At 43.1% G+C, this 15,441-nt stretch overlaps 1 protein-coding gene across 17 annotated transcripts in view; it reads right to left on the bottom strand.

The window, feature by feature from the left end:
* The window catches only part of LOC108700058 (gamma-aminobutyric acid receptor subunit beta-4), a 252,484-nt gene that overhangs the window by 136,662 nt on the left and 100,381 nt on the right, over positions 1-15,441 (bottom strand). For 5 of the 17 annotated variants that reach the window (XM_041574963.1, XM_041574960.1, XM_041574959.1 and 2 more), the window contains one exon: positions 8,674-15,125. The exons of 10 other annotated variants lie outside the window; for them this stretch is intronic. In XM_041574963.1, the coding sequence (XP_041430897.1) occupies positions 9,941-11,353 (1,413 nt within the window). In that variant the 5' untranslated portion in view covers positions 11,354-15,125 and the 3' untranslated portion in view covers positions 8,674-9,940. Of the gene's footprint in view, positions 1-5,912; positions 5,971-8,673; positions 15,126-15,441 lie in introns of those variants that run through there. 2 more of the 17 variants (XM_041574968.1, XM_041574969.1) reach the window with 1 other exon arrangement.

Here is a 15,441-nt window from a genome sequence, read left to right as displayed (position 1 = left end):
CATAGCAAGATGGCACAATGGCAATTCCATTTATAAATACCCCCAGAACTTATTTCAAGATGGCACTGTGGCAATGCCATGTATAAATACCCCCAAAACTTATATCGAGATGGCACAGTGGCAATTCCATGTATAAATACCCCCAGAACTTATATCAAGAAAGCACAGTGGCAATTCCATGTATAAATACCCCCAGAACTTATATCAAGATGGCAAGGTGGCAATTCCACATATAAATACACCCAGAACTTATATCAAGATGGCACAGTGGCAATTCCATGTATAAATACCCCCAGAACTTATATCAAGATGGCACGGTGGCAATTCCATGTATAAATACCCCCAGAACTCATAGCAAGATGACACCATGGCAATTCCATGTATAAATACCCCCAGAACTTATATCAAGATGGCACCATGGCAATTCCATGTATAAATATCCCCAGAACTTATTTCAAGTTGGCATAGTGGCAATTCCAAGTATAAATATCCCCAGAACTCATAGCAAGATGGCACCATGGCATTTCATGTATAACTACCCCAAGAACTCATTGCAAGATGACATTGTTGCAGATTCATAGACCCATGGATGCAGTTTTCTTGCTTAAAAACCTCAGCACATATATTAACGTATCAAATTTCCAGAGGTTAAAAATTAAAATTGCTTAGTGCCAGCTAGTAAAAAAAACAGTCCAAGTCCTTACAAGCACTTGGCTCTTCTGCTGCTCGGTTCCTAACCCCCTTGCTCTCCCCAATGCAGTCTGGACACAGGAAGTTCAAAAGCTCTGCGATCAGCGTCAGACCAGAGCTGCCAGAGAGGGGGGTCGTACAGGGCCCACAAAAACCAGGTTGAAAATTGGTGCCATTGGAGACAACAAAGTGTCACCGGTGACATTGCGCACAGCACACCACTAGGTGATGTTACACGTAGCACGCCATGGAGAACCCAGCGTTCCAGACACAATTTTACTTCTGATGGGTTGTGGGCCCCATCGGGGTGCAGGGGCACTGCACCATTTACACCCCTGGTAGTTCCACCACTGGCCATATGTAGCCTGTTAGTGGACCCCTTTAGTAATTCACCCTTTAGTAAATCTGCCCCAAGGACTTTAGGCCTTGTGAAGAGGTAATACTAAATGAAGCAACCGAGGGGTAGGGTCTCATTAAGGCCTCTAGGGGATACAGCAGGGGTGACAAAAAGGTAGATTGGGGTCTACCAGTAGCTGGTGATCAGTAGATCTCAAGACACTATCAACAAACAGCTTGTCTAAATCACACTCCTGTTTCATGGGCGTCCGCAGAAAATTTTTCAGGGGGGCAAGGAAGGAAAATTATTACACAAATTACTTGTACCCATATTTTGGTTTTCACACAAACCTATCAGCTTTTCTATAAATATATAAAGTAGCAACTATTGCACATGTGAAGCCTCCCTTTTACATACCCTAATTTTAAGTTTTTCCATATTTTATACCATTTTTTGTGGTACCACCAATACACAATGCATAATACATTTCCCTGACTTTACACCAATTTTTCTGGTCCCTGAAAAATGTAAAATGGGGGTTCTACTGTACATAAAGTAGAATAGCAACAGCAGGAAGAGGTCGTACACAATGAAATGTCACTAGCATAGAATCTATGTTTATACATTCTATTTCAGTCAAGTGCAAAGTTGCTTTGTTCCCAGAGTGGCAGAAAGGTTAAAGGATGAATCATTCAAAAAGAAACAATGAGGCAAATACAGGACAGGAGCAGGAGAGGGGGGTGAGGTGCAAAAATATGTAACATAGATATTTCTATCTATACAAATATATAAGAACTCTCTGTTGTAGTTCCTCAAGGCTCTGTTCTTGGCCCCCTGCTGTTCTCGCTCTATACAACTTCCCTAGGAAAACGTATTCAGTCATTTGGACTTCAGTATCACCTTTATGCTGATGACACCCAACTCTACTTGTCTACTCCTGATCTTTCTAATTCTGTCCTTTCCCAAGTCACAGACTGTCTCTCTGCTGTCTCATCCTGGATGTCACAGCGCCACCTGAAACTGAACCTTTCTAAAACAGAACTCATTATATTTCCTCCAAGATCTTCCCCTGTCCCTCAGATATCACTCACCGTTAACAACACCACCTTTCATTCCACCACACAGGCACGCTGCCTAGGAGTTATCGTAGACTCTCATCTGTCTTTTTCACCACACATTCAAACACTTGCAAGTATTCAACTGCGCAACATTGCTCGAATACGACCATATCTCAGTTCAGAATCAACTAAAACACTGATTCAGTCTCTCATCATCTCCCGCCTTGATTACTGCAACTTACTCCTCACAGGTATTCCAACAAGTCACCTTTCACAACTCCAATCTGTTCTAAACACGGCCGCTAGACTCATTCATCTAGCTCGCCGCTCAACATCAACTGCTCCCATATGTATGCCCCTTCACTGGCTCCCAATCTCTTCTAGAATCAAATTCAAACTACTTACACTCACATTCAAGGCCCTTAATAAAGAAACCCCATCCTATATTTCATCTCTAATCTCCAAATACACAGAAACCTACGCTCTGCTTCTGATCTTCGCGTCACTTCTCCTCTGATCACTTCTGCCCATTCTCGTCTACAAGACTTCTCTCGGCCTTCTGCTTTTCTCTGGAACTCTCTGCCACAAGCTGTCAGACTTTCTCCTTCTTTCCAAACTTGCAGGAGCTCCTTAAAGACCCATCTGTTTAAAGAGGCTTATTCGATGTACCTTAATTAATCATTGCTGTATCAAAAATGACAAAATGTTTATATAATCCTAATGTTTCAATTGTACCCTAACCTTTTAGTTTGTAAACTCTAATCTCTAGGCCCTTCTAACCCTATTGTATTCTGTAATCCTTGTTTGTTATCCACCATTTATTCCCTGTTTGCTATAACTGCAGTGAAGCACTGCGTATCTTGACAGCGCTATATATAAATGATGATGATGATGATAAGATGAGGCAGAGGGTTATAAGCAATGGAGAGGTGAGTGTGGGGGTAAATCAGCAGAATGAGAAGGGAAAGGGTAAAAGAGGACAGTGAATAGAGTGAGCCCATGGATAGGTGGGGGATTCAATGGAGCAGCAGGGCAATGAACTATAGGGGTTAATGTGCTTTGTGGCTAATGCACTGGGAGAATGGTTGTAGGCAAAACCCATAGCCAACCTGTACCAATAAGATTCAATAATGAATGTAGTTACACAGTTGTGGAACTACATTCATTATTCAATCTTATTCATAAACAGGTTCGTTATAATCTCTAAAACTCACTCACACAGTTTGTCAGACCTTCTAAAAACACAGTTACCCTTACACACATTAAAGGGGTGGTTCACTTTTAAAGGAGAAGGAACGGCTAAAATTAAGTAAGCTTTATCAGAAAGGTCTATATAAATAAACCAGTAAACCCTCAAAGTAATGCTGCTCTGAGTCCTCTGTCAAAAGAAACACAGCATTTCTTTCCTTTTATTGTGTATACACGGGCTTCTGTATCAGACTTCCTGTTTTCAGCATAAACCTCCAGGGCAGGGCTTCAGCATGCTCAGTTTGCTTCTCTCCCCCTCCCTCCTCCCATCCCTGCTGTAATCTGAGCTCAGAGCTGTATGTGAGCAGGGAGAGACTCAGGCAGGAAGTGATGTCACACCAAGTTTAAATGGCAGCTTCTATCCTAAACAAACAGAGACAGTGTCTAGAGCTGTTTACTCAGGTATGGTAAAGCATTCTGCAGAATAAATATAGTGTTCTAGCTTGCACTATTGTGGCTAATCTGTTGGCCATAAACTTGAAGCTTTCCTTCTCCTTTAAAGTAACTTTTAGTGTGTCATAGAACGACCAATGCTAAGCAACTTTTCAATTGGTTTTCATTATTTTTTATACTTTTATAGTTATTTGTCTTTTTCTTCTGTTTCTTTGCAGCTTTCAAATGGGCTACGCTGTCCCCTTCTAAAAAAAAACAAACGCTCTGTAAGGCTACAAATGTATTGTTATTGCTACTTTTTATTGCTGATCCCTCTATTCAGACTCTCTCCTATTCTTATGCAAGACTCTTATTCAAATCAATGCATGGCTGCTAGGGCCCTAGTTACCAGATTGCTTAAAATGAAAATTGAAGAGCTTCTGAATGAAAAGTAAAATAACTCAAAAACCTTTAATAATAAAAAATTAAAACAAATTGCAAATTATATCAGAATATCACTCTCTACATCATACTAAAAGTTATCTCAAAGGTGAACAAACCCTTTATCACTAATAGTTAATTTTACACACACACACAAACACACACACACACACCTGGCATTCACATTCTAAATTTAACACACAGATTCACACTGCCTTGGGAAAGAAGCTGTTTCATCAGGAGAGATTCTCTACTCTGATTTTCTCATTCCACACACAGTTGAGGAGCAGGAAGCATCTCACAGTGGGAAGGGGCTGAGCTAAATCTGGACTACTGCTCTGAGCAGTAGAATAGGCATTGGGATGGTCCATTATTTGAAGGGGTGCTGACCATAAGATGTAAGCCACAATAAGAAATGTGTTCATATAAAAAAGAAACAAAACAATATATGTATACATATGGCAAGAGAATATCCTTTGTTATAAAGTGCCTGCACTTGCCCCTATCTGTGGATGCCCATGTCCTGTTTCATGCTTTTCATTCAGATAATTATTATATTAAGGTAATTTAAGAAATAGTTGTTTGTTAAATATAGCAATATACATTTCCCATTAATCTGTATTTAAGTAATGTTTTTAAGTAATATTAAGTATGGGCACTCCTGGGATACAGTGTCCAGGTAGTAGATTCATCGAGATTCCCCCTGTAGCAGTTAGCAGTACCATGTCCCTATCACCTCCCCTGTGTAGGGGAGGTTGAAAGTCAATTGCCATGCATTTAAAGGTTGGCAAAGATGTTTCTTTAATAAAAAATGTCTTGCCACAGGTTGTTCGGCTTTGCCTTCCTTAAGGGCCTTGCTTATATAGGATGTTTTGCCAACATAGTATAACAACACATAATCCACATGGACAGATTATTATGTATACATCATAGGGTCATGTGAAATGTGTAATTTTCTATCTTTTCCCATTGTGCAGATGAGGAAAATCTGATCCCACCAATAAACATCTGCATGTTATGCAATTGGGACATCTGTAACATCCTGGTTTACATTGGGAGGAAAGCCAGTTGTTACGTTTTTTTGGTTATACCATATAAATCTGTTTTACCAGTATATCCCTCAAACTTCTGTTCCGTCTATAGCCAAACATCTGTTTAGGAGTTTGGTACAATGTCAATGTCTCATCTATGCTTACTATTGGCCATTTTTATAGACAGACTATCTCAGAAATTCAGAGTTAGAGGAGTAAGTGGTTGAAAAAACAAAAACAATGGGGGATCAGCTTTGTTGGCCTTGGGTTTGTCTAGTAATAAGTCCTCCTGTGTGAATTTGCTTGCCCTTGAGAATTGCTCATTGAGTAGCTTGGTGTTATAGTAGAAGACTCACGGATCCGCACACTCTATATCTCTGCAGTTTAGGGGGGTTTTCACCTCCCTTCATCAGGATAAAATTCTCAAGTGCCACACACACCTATAAGTGCAAAGCCCACCTTTTTCTCCCATAATACAATGCTTGGCCATACAACTTAAGTTTTTAACCCCTTACACATATTAGTTCAATAGCATTAAGTCCATTGTACAGTATATTCAAAGTCTATTGTGTATACATAGTCCTTTATAATTTAAAGTACACATTCATAGACAAACTTTTGTTTGTTTTTGGTTCAATAAATAGTAAAAACATCAAAGTGCATTAAGTTATATAAATAGTGTAATATATAAAGCGTATTAACCATATAAAAGATGTATTTAAGACCATTACTCACTACCGGTGAATTTTTAACCACCACCCGGTTTGATAGTTATCCCATGGATATTTCTCATCTGCAAAAAACGGGAAGATAGAAAAAGTATAGGGATCACAATCCACTACCATTATAAAAAAAACACGATAAGCCATAATTCTCATTGAGGCCTTTTGGAGAAAGCGTTTTGAGTTGCCAAATCCAAAAAGCCTCTCGTCTTAACAATGATTTTTTTTACATCATTCCCTAAATCTTTCCTTACTACTTCCAAAACCTGCCATCTCAACTGCGAGACATTATGTTTCATTTTGAAAAAGTGCTTTGCCAATAATGTTTCTTTTTTGAATTTCTCCTTTCCTTTTTCCTTTCTGTCGGTACCAGTAGTCCCTACACTCATCTTGGGCTTAAAGTACCTTATTACACTTTTATGTTCATTTAATTGTGTAACAGCCCTACATGTCTGGCCTACATAACCAAGCCCGCATGGGAGAAAAAGGTGGGGCTTTGCACTTATTGGTGTGTGTGGCACTTGAGAATTTTATCCTGATGAAGGGAGGTGAAACCCCCCGAAACGTTGATCATTGTGGTGTAAAATCAATAAAAAGAGAGGCATGTCCCCGACTGCAGATAAATAGAGTGTGTGCAGATCTGTGAGTCTTCTACTGTTGCTAAGGGACCTTGCCGGGTCTGCGGAGAGCCAGCACAAACAGTGCAGGAAAGTGAAGAGACAGGAGTGCGGTAGATATAATATTCAACTCTGTATATTTTAGCTTGGTGTTATAGCCACTTTTTTGGAATCTGTGATATGCCTCCTGCAATTGCTGTTGTGCTGTGGCACGATCACTGTTATTCCTGATGGTCCTTAGGAACTGTGAATAGGGGCATCTCCTTTGTAAAAGAAGGACAATTAGCAAGTCTGTTTCCAGTGATGTTATCAGTATAGTTGTGGCAACCAATATTAATTTGCATTTAAATGACTGTGAGATGACCTTGAGAGCTGACTTGAGGAAAAAAATCTAATTTGGTCTGTTGTTTATTGTTTAAACTGTGCAAAGCTAATGCATGGCATCATTTATCATAGCTCAATGGAGCCTCTTGGGACATATGAGCACACCAGCAGCACAATTTGTAATTCTCTTACAATGTGTGATTCCTGTGGGTGCCTTGTTTTTAGCAACAAGTTCTGACCTGGCTTCCACCCATCCCTTCTTAGAGGACCAGTAACACTGAATAATCAAAATGTTTTAAAGTGATTAAAATGTAGTGTACTGTTGTCCTAAACTGGTAAAACTGGTGTGACTGCTTCAAAAATACTAAGGGACCTGGTTATAAAACACAACATTTTCACTATTTAGTATGTGTAAAAATCACTCTGCCTAGACAATGTAGAAGTCAATAGGAGCTGTCCTTTTTTGAATTTGAATATATTAACATTTTTATATATTTTGTTTCCTTAGGTTTTTGAATTTTTTAAAAATTGCTCGCTTATAAACACCCAAAAAATAAGTAAGAGTAAAGGAGGATTTCATATTCTTGTTCATATTTGTTCTGCACTTTATTCATTTGTGCTTTTTATATTCTGATGTTTTCATAAATTTTTTTTAAAAGGTTTTTATTTTGCATTTTAAACATACAACAATAAACAATACAATACGATTGTCATGGTTACTTCCTTAATCATTTCGATTTCATGTGTATCTAGTCGGTCTCCCATCTATTGAAATATTGACCTCTTTTTGGTCATACTCTCAGGCCCTCACCTAGTTCTCCCTGCTAGGGAAAAATAAACAATTAAATAAAAAGGGAGCACTCTCTCTATATTTAGGTATTATTGGCTTAGCATGTCCTGAGGTAATAACTGCTCTGTGGCATCCAACCAGCCCCGCCACACCACTTCATATTTTTGGGGGCACCCTCTTGCCGCATAGGTAAGTTGTATTAGCGGGAGCGTTATCTTTATTAGGTTAAGCCAGCCTTGGAGTGTCGGGGGCTGGGGGGACATCCAATTCAGGAGAACACATTTCCTTGCATAGAACAGTAGAGTGCGGTATGTAATTCTCATTGCTGTCCTTGGTGTGACCTCATCTATTACACCTAGAAGACATACCTTAGGAGTCAGTATTTTGGGGAGTGTTGTTTTCCCCTGAATATAAGTTAGGACTTGTGACCAGAATGCTTGAATTATAGGGCATGACCAAATGAGATGCAAATAATTTGCTTCTGCCATGCTGCACTTGGGGCATTGGGAAGAGTCACGTCTCTTCATACGGAACAGTAGGGTTGGGGTTAGGTGAAGTCTGTGTAGAATTTTGAATTGGATTAACTTGTCTTTGGTAGAGACCAGGTAATCATAGGCCCTATCCGTTGCCTCTTCCCAATCATCCTCCTCCAGATCTGGGATGTCCCTAGTCCAGGTGGCCCCTGCTGTATTGAACGGAGATTTGATAGTAGATTGGAGACATGCATAGAGCATGGTGACTAGTTTCTTAGTTGAGGGAGCCCTTAGGGTTGATTCTATTTTTGTAATTGTAAGGGGAATATCGTTTCCCTGTAGTTGTGTTTGCAGAGCTTGTCTCAGTTGAAAGTAGGAGAACCAGGGGAGGACCTGGTGGGTTTGAGTATGTTTTATCTCGTTCCTGGGGAGAATTTTCCCACCCTCAAGCAGGGCCGGATTTACATAGTGGGCGCCCCTAGGCCCACTACCGTTCGTCACCCCTGTCACCTCCAGGGGGACAGGAGCAATGGGGATTGGCACACGGGAGATTAAAAAAATTATTGTCTCTTCAGCGCATCCCCAGTGTTTTTGAACAAATGTGGGTGTGGTTGGGCAGCATGCCGCCCCCCTAAAATCCTGCCGCCCTAGGCCCGGGCCTAGGTGGCCTTTTCACAAATTCGGGCCTGCCCTCAAGCAAATTCCCCAGTGTTCGTATGCCCCAGAGCGGCCAGATTTTGTATTCCGCTATATTCTGCAGGTGCGGGAGAAAGGAGTTTCCCCATAGTGGTAGGTTTGGTGAGAGAAGGGGAGACTTTAACTTAAAGATTTTGAGTACTGTCATCCATGCTTTGAAGGGTGTAAGTATGATTGGGTGGTCTGTGTGGATGTCGCAGAGCTTGCGGAATGGGATGCAGGCAAGCGACTCTATGGAGCTTGCCAGAGTGGCCTGGAGGGGGAAGTTCGGATTGTTTGGGTCTGGGTTAAACCACCAGTGTATATAATAGATCTGAGCAGCCAGGGAGTAAAAATACCAGTGTGGGAGACCCAGTCCCCCCCCCCTGACCGAAGCTCGTAGTTTGGCTCTAGCAAATCTGGGGGGTTTGTTTACCCAGAGAAAGGCTGTTTGCGTTTTATCTATAGATGTGCAGAACGTACTAGGGATAAGAACAGGGGAATTATGGAAGATATAGAGGAACTTAGGGAGAAAAACCATTTTTAGGAGGTTGATCCTACCCCAAAGTGATATGGGGAGGTTTGCCCACACCTTCAGTTTCTCTTTCATGTTAAGCAGAATTGGCTCTAGGTTTGAGGGTATGAAGGCATCAAGGCTTCTGTGTATATTGATACCCAGATATTTGAATGTGTCCACCCAGACTAGAGGGGTGAGGGGGAATGAGTCAGGGTCAGTGTCCTTGTCAATAGGGAAAATACTGGATTTCCCCCAGTTGATCCTGAGGCCTGAGAAATGACCAAACCGGTCTACTATTTGCAAGACCGCCTGCAGGGAGTCACCCGGGTTGTCCAGGTATAGTAGTATGTCATCGGCGTATAGGGATATGCGTTCCTCCAGTCTCCCCAGAAGGAGCCCTGTGATATTTTTGGCCTGACGGATCAAAATTGCCAGGGGCTCTATCGCTATGGCAAAGAGAAGTGGTGATAGGGGGCACCCTTGGCGAGTGCCTCTGTACAGGTTGAAAGTTGATAAGTAGCCATTGGATCTTACTCTTGCTGTTGGTTGCTGATATAGTAGCCTTACCCATTGGATAAATTGGTCCCCCAGACCAAATTTTTTCAATATTCCCCAAAGGTATACCCATTCCACAGAATCAAAGGCCTACGCTGCATCTAGGGATACTATGATACGTGATCCTTGATTAATATGTTTTGCATGTATGTTTGTGAATAGTCTGCGAATATTGAGATTGGTAGATCTACTTGGCATGAATCCAGTTTGGTCTGGTTCTATAATTTCTTCTATCACCTGTTTAAGCCTAGTGGCCAGTACTTTTGCAAACACCTTGGCATCCGTATTGAGAAGGGAGATAGGCCTATAGGATCCGCAATTAAGGGGATCCTTCCCTTCTTTCGGGATCACCACAATCAGTGCCTCGTTAAAGGAGGGGGGGAGCTGGTTCTCCTCTGTGGCATCCGTTAGGGTTTTATGTAACCAGGGGGAGAGGAGTTCTCTGGAAATTTTATACCAGTCTGAAGGGAGGCCATCTGGGCCGGGTGTCTTGTTGGGGTGAAGGGAGGCAATTGCGTCTTGCACCTCCACTAGGGTAATGGGTGCATTTAAGGAGGTGACCGAGTGGGGCGTCAGCTGGGGGAAGGGTATAGCATCAAGATAGGCCATTAATTGATCTGCTGTGTAATCGACTTGAGAGGCATTTAAGTCTTGGTAGTACTCGGCAAAGGAGTTAGCTATTTGGGAGGGGTTCGTGACCGTGACACCTGAGGGGGAGACAATTTTGGGGATAGTATTGGTTGGGGTTTGGGACCTGGTAAGATAAGCTAGGATTTTCCCATTCTTTTCCCCCTTGTCGAAAGTTTTCTGGGTAGCATATAACAGCCTCTTTTGGGTCGTTTTGATTCTAGCTTCTTCTACGGCAGTTTGTGCCGCTCTGAGGGCACCGAGAGTGTCAGGCCCCACTTTTTCTATGTAGTTTCTTTCTGCCTCAGCTGACACCCTCTGCCTCTCTTCCAACTCCCTTACTGCCTCCACTCTAGCCCCTCTAATTGCTGTGGTAAGTGCACCCCTCATTGTGGCTTTACAAGCCTCCCACACAATACCTGAGGATGCAGTACCGTTATTAAGTTCCCAATATTCTGTAATAGCAACCTCGTTTGCTTTTGCAACAGTTGGCTGTGAAAGCCACAATGGGCTGAGTCGCCAAAGGCGTTCGCCAGGTCCTGGGGTGAAGTTGAGCTGGACCAATAAGGGTGAGTGGTCAGATATCGCTCTAGGCAAGTATTCTACCGTGGCTACCAAGGGTAATAGATCTGCTGTGGCCAGGGCCAGATCAATGCGGGAAAGGGTGTTGTAAGTGGCCGAAAAACATGAGTACTCTCGTTTATCTGGGTTTTTCCAGCGCCAGACGTCAGTGAGGTTCATAGCCTGGACCCAGCGAGAAAATTTTGGTGTAGTGTGAGGACCCGGGGTCAGTCTGTCTATTAGAGGGTTTACTAAGGCATTGAATTTTCCCATAAGGAGCATTGGTGATGGTGGAAAATTTGCTATCTTTCCCATTATGATATCCAGTAGGGTACTATATCAAATGGTGGGGGCATATAGATATTAACTAAGGTTATATTTTGGTTTGCTATTGTGCATGCCATAAGTACGTATCGGCCATAGTGGTCAGTAACTAAGTCTATCAGCTCAAATTGCAGCCCTTTGCGGACCAGTATGGAGGCTCCCCGGGCGTGCGAGGAAAAGGCGGAATGTTAGGTGTGAGCCACCATTGCCTCTTAAGTGCCATGAGTCTTTGGCCCACCAGATGTGTTTCTTGCAAGAAGAGGACATCAGGGACATGTTTTTTTATATAGTCAAACATTAAGGCTCTCTTGAACTTAGAGTTCAGGCCCCTGATGTTCCAAGAAAGGCACCTAAGTGGGCCCCCCCATGAGTGTCGATTTGGGGCATTGTTGGAGGGGTGGAGAAACTTAGTATACACATCAACATAAACATCATAACACAGTTTTGGAGGTAAGTATGCAGCAACCATGACAACAAATATACATTAAATATATAACATCCCATAATTCCCATCCCACCCGACCTGACCTGAAAACTTGGCAGGTTTTTTTCCCATAACATTGTAAACAGGGGTGTGGTTACCCGTGGGCAGTTAACTTTGGGGTATGTAACACAGGAATGCGGTTCAAGTCTCCATAGTACCTGGGTTGACACAGTTTGGTAACAAAAAAAAAAAAGGGGGAAAAAGAAAATTAAGATGTCAAATAACAAATCTGTATTAATGCAGCAGCAGTGCTTATCTCAAAAAAAAAAAAATACAAAAATTAGAGAAAAAAAACCAGAGAGGGTGCATCTCAGGACAGCCTCTCGCCTTTCCCCTTTGCATTCAGAGGAGGGGAATGTCCAGCTGTTTTCCCAGGCTACTTAGCGGTAAACATATCTGTTTCACCTTATTGTCGTTATTAGTTCAGAGGGGGTCTAAAGTGTCTCCTCATAGTAGGTGGTTGCCCCTTCCTCTTGGGGAATATAGCTAGGTTGCCCTTGATGAAACAGCAGCCCACCTACGGTAAGAGTTGATCCCCCCCCTCCCCTTGTTTCTCATGTCTTAAAGTGCCTATTATATATAGCCATAAATTGGACAGAAGCAACTATGAGGGTCCTGGGTCTCATGCCATATAGGCTCAGCAGGTAGTTCCATATTGGCTATTGGTATAGGCTGCAGGGAATGTATCCTGGGCTGTGGATCCTGAGAAAGACATAATAGGGTGTTTAAATGAGGGCTAGTCTCACCTGCTGCTGCACTGGATCCCATCCTGTCAGTTGGGGCGGTTGGGGTTGGCGTCGGGGGGTGGTGGGTCCCGACCATCAAGCCAGACACTTGCCTCTTGTGGTGATGTGAAGAATATGGCTCTGTCTCCAGCTTGAATTCTCAGCTTGTCTGGGTACAACATGCCATACTTTAGATTGGCTTCCCGTAGTCGGCGCTTAACAGCTGTGAACGTGCCCCATTGCCTCTGGAGTTCCGCAGAGAAATCCGGGAAGATGGATATTTTTTTCCCTTCCATCATGATGTCTGGTCTTTGTCGGTTGGCTTGTAGTATGGCATCCCGGTCCCTGTAGTTTAGGAATCTAATTAGGAAGGCTCTGGCAGGCATTCCTGGTGGGGGGCTCCTGCCTGGGACTCTGTGTGCCCGCTCAACTGTGTAAAAGGGCAAGAAGGGGACCGAGGGGAAGGAGTCCTTTAGCCACTTCTCTGCAAAGGTCACCGGATCATTGCCTTCCACTCTTTCTGGGAGCCCCACGATGCGTAAGTTGTTGCGCCGCTGGCGGTTTTCATAATCATCTAGCTTGTCAGTGCAGGCTTTGAGTTTGGTTTCCAGACGCTGAATCGCTGGGGGAAGTGGGTTACAAGTATCTTCCAGAGTCGAGATTCTGTTTTCAGTTTCACGTACCCGCTCGCGGATATTCTGTAGGTCAGCCCTAAGCAGCGAAAGGTCGATTTTTACTTCTTCTAATTTGGTGGAGAGAGATGTCCTACAGTCTGTTATTGCATCCAACAGCAGTTGTGTTGCTGCCTCTGGCTGCGGTGGCGGTGGTGAGGTGCTTGTAGTTGCTGTCTGACTGTCCTTCTGTTGGGCGCCCGCCTGAGTAGGTTGTCGTGCAAATTGCTCAAGTTTGGATGCTGCATCAGTCTTTGGTTTTTGTGTTTTGGTGCCACCCATCGTGCAGGGGTTAAGGATGGCAGGCTGGGTGCTGTTATGACTGGAGTGGGATCCACAGGGATGGTTAATGGGCCGTAGTACTTGGAGTTCTTGTAGGTGTAAGCTACATTCCTGGCATTCTCAAGGTTGCTGTGCTTCCTGCCAGAGTCCTAATTTCTTTCAGGGAGGTATTACAGGTTGCGTGCTATACCTTCCTTCTGCTTAGTAGTACAGGGGCGGAGAGATTTAATGTCAGGGGGGAGCTTTGGGTCCCCTTGTTGCCCAGCTTGTCCGGGGGTAGGCTGTGTTGGGGCCTTGTAGGGTTGTGAGGCCCAAGGTACTTCCCTTGTCTGCCTAGTGCTGCCTGGTGAGGCAGATGGCAGTGGGGATGATGGCCCTTTAAGGGTATCGTGGGGCTGGAGGTCACTCACCCCTTCTCTGCCTCCTCCTCTCCACCTGCGTGGTTTGCGCAGGGTGCGCCTGAGGCCGCAGTTCCGTTCTGCCGCGGTCCGGGGGGCAGGCCCAAATTGAGCCCCCGGCTTCAGCGCGGTTCTAGGCCGCACCTCGCGCTCCGGCTCTATATGCAGTAGGGAGCCGGGGATTTTTATGAGTGGGAGCGGACGGTCTCCGTTCCTTACGGAGCCAGGTGGGGGTAAGTTTGGACACTTTTGGGGCGGCTAGCTGGGGAAGACTGCAGCGCTAGCTCAGGAGCTCCGCAGCAACGCGTCCTCCATGCTGCCCGGTCGGCCACGCCCCCGATGTTTTCATAAATTAGTAGAATTTTGTGCTTTTCAAAAATGTTAGTTTAATCATGCTTTGAGAAACCTCTAAAACTACACATATTCAAATGTTGATAAAACAATCTGCCATGTACCGAGGCTGAAAGGTTGCCCAGATGGCTACAATACAGCTTGTTTATATAAACTATAGTAAGTTATTCTGAAGCAAACACACAACTTTTACCAGTGCAGGGCAGCAGTACATTATTTTTTAATACTAAACTATTAAAACAGTTTCATTTTTCATTCCTTAAACTCTATTTGCACTTCAGTTCACACTCAGGAATGATATGTTACAAGGTAATTGTTTGGATGACCCCAGAATGGATGTATCCACTGTAATAGAAAATGATTGAATGATACTTTAGATTGTAAGCTTTTGTGAAGCTTTTTGATCCCCGATGACACTTGTATGTTATTCTAACCCAGACTTTCAAGGACATGGAACAAACATTATAAAATTGGAGACAATTTTGAATTGCATTTATATATATTTTGTAATCTCACTAGCACTGTATATATTAATGGAACTGCCTTACGTATTATTAAAATGCTCAGTCTTGACTGACAAAATGCAGCCAAATGCAGCCAACCCAACTATATGGTAACAAACACTGAATACGTTAAGTAGAAATCAATAATGCAAGTTAAAAAATAGAAGATCATTTATTGCCACTTTAACACTGCTACAACTCTGACCAATTGGAACTCAGATTCTTCTGAGCCTCCCTCCTGCAACTCTGGCAAAGACAATCCATCCGTCATTTTCTACTGCTGTCTTCCCAGCTCCGTTGTATTCATGTGTAAACAGTACATTCATACCTAATCTTGTATTTCATCTTCCTAAACAAACACAATGGAAAGTATTTTTTTATTGTGTGATTGGCTGCTTTTAGAGCTTGAAACACAAGTTCTTAGCAAGATAATAGTTTCCATGAGTCAATCAATGGTATATATTCAGTCATCCAGTAAGCTAGAAGTGCATCAGGTGCCCGTTTTATGTTTGGACCACCCTCTACCTGGACATCTACCTTGACCACTTGCTACCTAGACATCCATCTCCTCATATAGACTACTGTATTCATTCATTCTTATCTGCTGAAGTGCAAAGTCCAGCTGACCTATAGCCCCACAAGCAATTTTATTTTTACCTGTGCCT

The sequence above is a fragment of the Xenopus laevis genome, chromosome 8S (assembly GCF_017654675.1).
Source record: "Xenopus laevis strain J_2021 chromosome 8S, Xenopus_laevis_v10.1, whole genome shotgun sequence".
NCBI classification, from domain to species: Eukaryota; Metazoa; Chordata; class Amphibia; order Anura; family Pipidae; genus Xenopus; species Xenopus laevis.
The sequence above is the reverse complement of the archived record's forward strand: the minus strand, read 5'-3'. Positions and strand labels throughout refer to the sequence as shown.